Source organism: Magallana gigas, chromosome 5, assembly GCF_963853765.1.
Source record: "Magallana gigas chromosome 5, xbMagGiga1.1, whole genome shotgun sequence".
NCBI classification, from domain to species: domain Eukaryota; kingdom Metazoa; phylum Mollusca; class Bivalvia; order Ostreida; family Ostreidae; genus Magallana; species Magallana gigas.
In genome coordinates this window covers 8345015-8352700 of record NC_088857.1, presented here as the reverse complement: position 1 = coordinate 8352700, position 7686 = coordinate 8345015, and the positions used below count along the sequence as shown (strand labels likewise).

General features: G+C 30.4%; 1 protein-coding gene across 1 annotated transcript; it reads right to left on the bottom strand.

Moving 5' to 3' along the window:
• Positions 1-253: 253 nt before the first annotated feature.
• LOC105319121 (myotrophin homolog) lies at positions 254-3386 on the bottom strand. Its single transcript, XM_011416523.4, has 4 exons — positions 3225-3386; positions 2380-2493; positions 1938-2021; positions 254-385 (listed from the first exon to the last, which is right to left on the bottom strand). Exons 1-4 carry the CDS (start codon positions 3291-3293, stop codon positions 299-301), a joined length of 354 nt encoding a protein of 117 aa, XP_011414825.1. The 5' UTR covers positions 3294-3386; the 3' UTR covers positions 254-298.
• Positions 3387-7686: the final 4300 nt, after the last annotated feature.

Sequence of the window (7686 nt, the reverse complement as noted above, 5' to 3'; positions counted from 1 at the left end):
TCTTTTAAAATTAAATACACAAACTCCTCTAGTTATGAATTCAAAATTTTTAAAAGTTTGTAATGAAGTTATGAAAAAAAAATACTACATGTATACATCTATCTTGCAAAAAAAACTGCAAATCACAAATTTTGCCTATGCATTTTATCAATTGATGTACTGGTACATATAATCTTAATATAATTAAATATAAAATAAAACGATGTAGTAAATGTCATTTGTACAATACATGATATCCTTTTTTGCCACACCGCAGCTACACAGAGAACTCGTACATCGGTTATCCTAATGCGACTGTTCACTTCAGTAGCGCTTTCACATCCTCTTTTTCTGCACAGTCCACTAGAGACTGCCCATCGGGAGATTTGACGGATTTGTCAGCACCCTGTGGAAAAAACGGAAACTATCAATCCACAGAAATGTTACCAAAAATCAAACGACTCCTACTAGGTACTTTAACTTTAAGAACATGTCCAACTAGATCAGACCAGTTACACTGCTAGCTAAATTTATGGTAATCTTATGTTCATTTTTTGGACAAAAGTTTTTTCATCAAATATACTTTTTTAAATCAAACTAATTAAACAAAAAAAAGTATTTGTTCAACTCTCCAAGCATTGCCATTAATGGAAACCAAGCAACCATTATGATGCATCTGACCTTGAACTTTACTGGTCAATTGTCTCTGACCTTCACCTATAATGTTAACAGACAGAAGTTCCCCCTTTTATATAGTATATATAGTCAAAAATCTTAATGGAAAGTTAAAGTTGTAAGCACAATATACATGTAGAAACATAAATGCTGTATTCCTAATGTTAATTCTTAATCTTATTTTACATAAATTCAATGTCTCTGCCACTGTCTCAAAAAAATCAGTAAACCAAAAGTCATTGAAATAGTCAGGGGCACTACTGTAGATTCCTTATTTTACGCAAGTATTAATTCCGCGATTCAACTGTTTTCCATCAATTTGTGAAAACTTAAAATTGCGAATGCCAAATTTTTATCATAGTTTCATGTAGTGAACATATCTCCATACGATAAAAGCAAAATTTTAAAACTTGCAAGATATGCTTCTCGTAATTTTTGCACGGATATTAATTCCTCGTGTTTATTTTGGAATCTACAGTATATTTTCTGCATTGCTGACACTTAAACACAGCTTTTAAAAACCAATCAGAACATATTGACACAAATGGGCTTATTGAGTCAGAGAGGAGTGATACATATTCAAACTTCCTCATAGGTCCAAATGATCAATTCCATCACTCATTGATCTACTTAGAATTACTTAGTATCAATTCAGTTTAAGTTTAATAAGGAAAACATCTACATGTTATGGACTTATCTATAAAATGTACAGTGTTAATGTACTTAAAGGATTTAAAAATGGATTAAATCAATTAAATTTAATCAAGGAACAATGCATATATACAATGTGCAGTGCTCTGTGGTAAATAGAAAACTAGAAAACCTGAAATATCTAACTGAATCTAGAGAACAGTGAAATTACAAAGCATTCTTTTTTGATTTGTAAATAAATCATATATAAAAATATATACCACGACACATGACAACACTTATAAGTGATTATTAATTATTTCATTTCAATCTAACTAAAGCTTCATGAGAAACTTGCTTGAAAATTACATGGAGAAAGATGAGAGCTTTGACAATGACATGTACATTAGAATACTTTGCCATTAAAACTGGAATAATCAAATCAGATTCTACAATATACAAATAATAAGTTTATAATGCCAAAAATTATAGAATTTTTGAAGAACAAAAGGACAAGGAGAGGTTGTTTTAAATGCAACTGTACTAGTGTAGGGATTGAGCTAAAACATACAAAAGAAACTGAAAAATAATGTTTCTGGTGTGATTAGTATACTGATTATCAGCTTTAGGTTTATCATGTTTAGAGTACTTACTAGTTTTAATAATACTTCTACACTGGACGTATGCCCCTCCCAAACAGCTGCCAACAAAGGGGTTATGTTGTGTTTGTCTGTTTGCTGCAAATCAAATTCATTTCATTATAAAATCAGAGGATGCATTTATATTTATTTTAAAGTAATTACAAAGTGCAACAAATTATGATAATAATACTGCTTAATACAGTATCAGATCTGTTTTACTCCTTGTGATTTCAAGATAAAGTTTTTCTACTCCTACAGAGGGAATATTATCTTTTAATGCATCTTAGCAAGCCAAGAAATTTTGGTTTACTAAAAGCTATTGGAGCTGAAATTAACCTTCAGTCTAGTAAAGCTGATTCCAATCATAACAAACTTAGAATTTTATATCTCAATGGACGCAACCATTGCATGTGACCAACAGTCTTAATATTGAAATACTGCATAGCCTTCTTACATTAATTTTAGCTCCTTTGCTGACAAGATATTCGATGACTTGTGCCTGCCCATAATCGGCTGCAAAATGAAGAGGATAGCGACCTTCCACTTCTTGGTTTACTACCTCCACACCCTAAAAAAAAATAACAACATTTAAAATAAGAAAGTATACATACCAATTTTTTGTACTTTATTATTTTGTTGAAATAAGATTGAAATTCATTACTGCAGTCAATTGTATAACCAAGTCAAAAACTCAAAATCAAGTTTTTCTATATGCAAGTCTTACAATAACATGAATAACATGTTGAAGTTTATACCCCATTAAATGAAAGGGTTGTAATAATTACATACTTAAATGTATGTACATACATTTCTTTCAATTACTGACCTTTTCAGTGCTTTAAACTATCATGACCAATGATTACCAGGTGAAATGATGATTATTTTATTTATGTCTGATTTCAAACTGTGTGCATACTCATGTAACAGGGATGGAAGAAATAATGAGGGACCAGACCGTGATTCGAATACCAGCACCAGATACATGTAGCTTAGTTAGTAGAGTACCCGGCTAAAGATTCTGGGCCCCAAGTTCGAATACAGTTAGTCATAATTTATTCCATCCCATTACCAATGATAACACTTGTTAAAGTTTTTAAATATACATGTATTACTAATTACTTGCAGGCCAACAATGAGTAGTCTAATCAAACCTTTGTGGTATTTTGGCGTTAATTTCTTCTTATTAAAAAAAATGTACGAATGTGAACATGCTACTGCAGTAACGTTGAAATGTGACTCATGTTTTACAGCTAACACGTTACAGTTAACTTCACAAAAAATATTAATGAAACTCAGTACCTGCTCTTCTACAAACTTCTGTACATCATTGATTTGTCCATTTTTAACATTCCATATAAAACTCGTCATTTTGAGGACAGAGTTTCCTTTTTTTTTGAAAAGTTGTGTGTATGCAAGGGAGTTTCCGTCTACAAAATGAAACCGGAAGTAATTTATCCTAAAACGTTCGCGGTGTTCATTACGAATTATTTCATTGGGTACAATTCCGCTCCATTCAGCCAATGAAACAATCTTTTACAAACGACTCTGGAGTTTTGTTATGTCGTACATTGAATTGTCGTTTATTGGTCAGCAGGTGCGATCTATTTTATAGTACAACATATCACCAAAGACATAAACTGCTCAGTGCCAGCTGCTGACGAAATAGAATACTGCAGATAGATAATATAATTGATAAAGAAATAAAAAGATAAACCTTGGTGTATAATATCAAATTGATATGTTTATATAATTATATACATGTAACAATGATGTGCTTTCATTTATCTCCTTTCATTTATTTAATTGTAGCCTATATATTTCAAAACAATATTTATCTTAAATTTCAGCAAAAAACGAAATATTTAGGAATGCACTTTTAAGAACAAAATCGACGTAGTTTTTTTATTTTCATAAAAAGTCCAATCTGAATTTTAAGCTCTTCTTCAGATTAATTTAATTAGGCTATATTGAAAAGTACAGAGGATCTTTAACCCTAAAGCAGTTTTTTTTATAATAAATAAGAGAATTATTCCTGTGTGAAAATCCAGAGAAATGCAAATATAACGTATATACGTCCCTGGGAAAAAAAATACAATCAGTAATTTCTTAATACACACAGAAGTGTTCATATTTTGATAAAACCAATCTGAAACTTTTGATATGTTAACTGAAAAAACTGTACACATACACTGAAGACAGAGGCCCATGTCTTTCATATACTATGTCTTGTCATCCGTAAATACTTTTGAAATTATGTAGGCTACATGTAACCAGAGACATAAATAACTTATGTATCTGATGTAACCTAATTAATTCAAACATGAGAGAAGTGTTAAACTACCGCAACATTACAAGACTATATAAAATTACATGTATATAATTTTTTTTCATTCAAGATGTGGGTGTGGATTACATAGAATTAATGTATTTATAGATACATATGAAATATATATTGTAGATAACGTTAATATACAGTATAAAACATTAGCAAAAAGAAATTTAATCATTAAATTTTCCAGACTCTATAATGAACTTTTGAACTTCTGAAAAAATAAAATATGGTAAGATAATTGTCACTACCCCAAATAAGCAAATGTGAGTTAATCAAAATTGTTTCTTCAAGCCTATTAAAAAGTAATTCAGAAAGATTGTTTCTTGCATAACATCCTCCTTTTGACCACAAATAAAATATTAATAGTGCGTTTACCAAATGAAAAATATTTTCGAGGTTGAGGAATACTTTCAGTAATGTTTTTCTTGAATATGTAGGGAGATGTTGCTTCACAAACTTCTAATTTGAGAGAATTCCATTTCCGAGTGGTGCCAGATACAAATGATTTTTTGTAAAGTTCTAATCTGCTGATTGGAACACTATAATTTTCGCTATTTCTTGTGTGATATATTGAGACATCTTTTGTTACAGTCCAGGAATAATGTTGCTCAAGTATTCAGGTACTTGATTTGTATGAATTTTAAACATGGTTATTAATTTACCCTTACGTGGTATACATTTTTGATGAATTAGTTCTACCTAGAGTAAACTTTAGTTTTTTCAAAAGTCCCATTTTTTACATGCACTGTTTACTATATTATTAATATATTGAGACCAACTTAAATCATTAGATAAAAGTAAACCAAGATGCCTGTGGGTTGAAACATAGTCCAGTTGACACCCTTGAAAAAATAACTTTGGAAATTCTTCTACATGTTTCTCTGTAAAAAAACAAACAAAAAAAAAACAGCTTTTGTTTTAGACGGATTAAATTTCAATAACCACTTGTCAGACCAGTCGCTGAGAATTTTCAGATCATGGTTCAATACAATTTCAATGTTTTTAGTATATAAATCACAATGCTGTAATGAATTATCATCAGCATAAAGTCTACAAAATGATAACATATTCGTTGCTACATCATTAATGTAAATAAGAAATAAAAGTGGTCCTAATACGAGGGTCAATCAAAAAATACGAAGACTTTTGTCATAGCTATGTTACTTAACGTCATATCATTACTAAATTTGGTAGACATAATTTAGCAATAGTTTCAGACAATTTGCAAGAAAAAAAGTTAATAAATTTTTTTATTTGTAAAAACTATTTAGAATTTAATCCTGCAAAAATGAGGTCACGGCGCACGGTCAAAATTTGTGTTATGTCAACAATAAACCATATAATGTTGAAAGTATTATATCTATAAATTTGGCTTAAAACCAAATTATATTAAAACTTCAAATTTAGTATAGTCATGGTATTTTATGTACAAAATAATGACGGGATATATTTGTTTTGTCGAACAGATATTAGTAACTAAAGTCAGATAGTCCTCTTTAGAATTGACTAAAAACATCGACGTCACCTGACGTCACGGCGCAACGAGAAGTACAAATAAAATGGATTTAACTCAGGAAAAGGCCGATACAAGCTGTGAAAATGCTCAATGGTGCAAAAAATAAGTCAACAATTATTTGCAAGTTTGTGTTTAACTGTAATAAATTTTGTGGGGGTGGTAGTCATTGTATTTTGAATATGAAACAGTCCGAAAAAGAGTAGAATATCTGTAAATATTTGGTCATAAAAGAAGTAACGTCAACCAACGTTCAGGGTTATCCTTACTGTAAACTAAGATATACACGGTTAGAAAATGAAAACATTGAAGAACTAACTTATGATTCTCGAGCAAATGTGTGCAAATAAGATGTTAAGTGGTTCAGTGCCATTTTAAATTGTAAGAAGAAAGGCACAAGAGACTAAGCGTGATATATAGATGGAGTATATCTATAAACTGTGCGTGTTTAATTTTGACGTCATGTTTTGAACGTTACCGTGCGCCGTGGTGACAAATCATGTTGTTTTTAAAAAGGGGTAACAAAACTACAGTTTCATCAAATGGACTAAAACTTCGCATATCAATAACATAAGTGTTGGTGCACAGATTAATCTGTAAAGTATGACTTTCATGAAAAATATACGATAGACAGCCGCGTTGTCTTCGTATTTTTTGATTGACCCTCGTACTGACCCTTGTGGAACACCAGCATTGATACATAACGTTGATGATAACTTGATTTTGTACATTATCCTTTGTGTTCTATCACTTAAGTAACTGTTAAACCATTGTAAAAGATGCCCACTTATACCATAAGTTTGAAGTTTAAAAATTAGGGCTTCGTGCCACACCCTGTCAAAAGCTCTCGACAAATCACACAAAAATCATACAACACATTTTCTCATCTTCTATACTTTTAACAATGCTATGATATGTTTCTAATAGTTGGAATACCATGGAATGGTCAGGCAAAAAAACCTGCCTGATATTTATAGAATAAATTATTTACGTGAAAGAAATTGTAAACATGCTTAAAAATTATCCTTTCCATAATTTTGCTGACACAGCTTAGCAGGGACACCGGTCTGTATTACTTGCAACAGATGGATCATCTTTCTTAAAGAGCGGTAAAACATGAGCTATTTTCCAATGATTTGAAAATTAATTTTGAAGAAGTGATTTAATTGTTAAAAAGCATACATAATTCATACATTAATATATATACTTTTTCGTAATACATAATTTTTATTGGAAAACAATTAAAAGAAAAATAAATACATCAATATAATTTGAATAACATTTCTCAAGAAAGTTTTTTTTTCAGTTAGCATGACATAATTCATATATTTCATATATTTTATAAATTGCATTCGATCTGTACACAAACCTTTGAAATTAAGTCTACGAAATATAAATGCAATATGCTGTGTATTGATGTCCCGAGTGTAATTGTATATCAATTTATATGGTATCTGGAAAATATGCCAGTCAGAAAACTTTCAAGGTATTTATTTCAATAAGGATTTAATCAAACCTTTTAAGTTTGCGTTCAAAAGCTCCTTCTTTGATTCACAATAGTAATAACAATGGGTCAGTATATAGGTTTATTTGACAAGGAATTGCAAAGGGCACATACATTGTCTAATGCCATTTTCTATACAAGTATTTTTATCATACAATTAAAACAACATCGACTCCTTAATATTTTATTGTATTATGTGTCTTTTCCAATATTCAAGATGTTCCGCAGCCAATAAGGGACTGCATTATGCAATCCATAAGTATTTTAGAAATAGCTAAATTCCTTGATAGGAACAATACAGAGCGCCATAAAATAAATAAATTCCAGAAACGAACTAAATAATTTGAACTTTACCCTTATAATGCACTTGCAGTTTTACACTGCCCCATGCATGTACATGTAAATGGTTTCA

Coding starts and splice junctions, on each gene's coding strand:
- LOC105319121 (XM_011416523.4), bottom strand. CDS start 3,293: ATGACGAGTTTTATATGGAATGTTAAAAATGGACAAATCAATGATGTA. Junction 2,494..3,224: donor AGAAGTTTGTAGAAGAGCAG/GTACTGAGTTTC, acceptor ATTTTTTTTTAG/GGTGTGGAGGTAGTAAACCA. Junction 386..1,937: donor TAGAAGTATTATTAAAACTA/GTAAGTACTCTA, acceptor TTTTTTCCACAG/GGTGCTGACAAATCCGTCAA.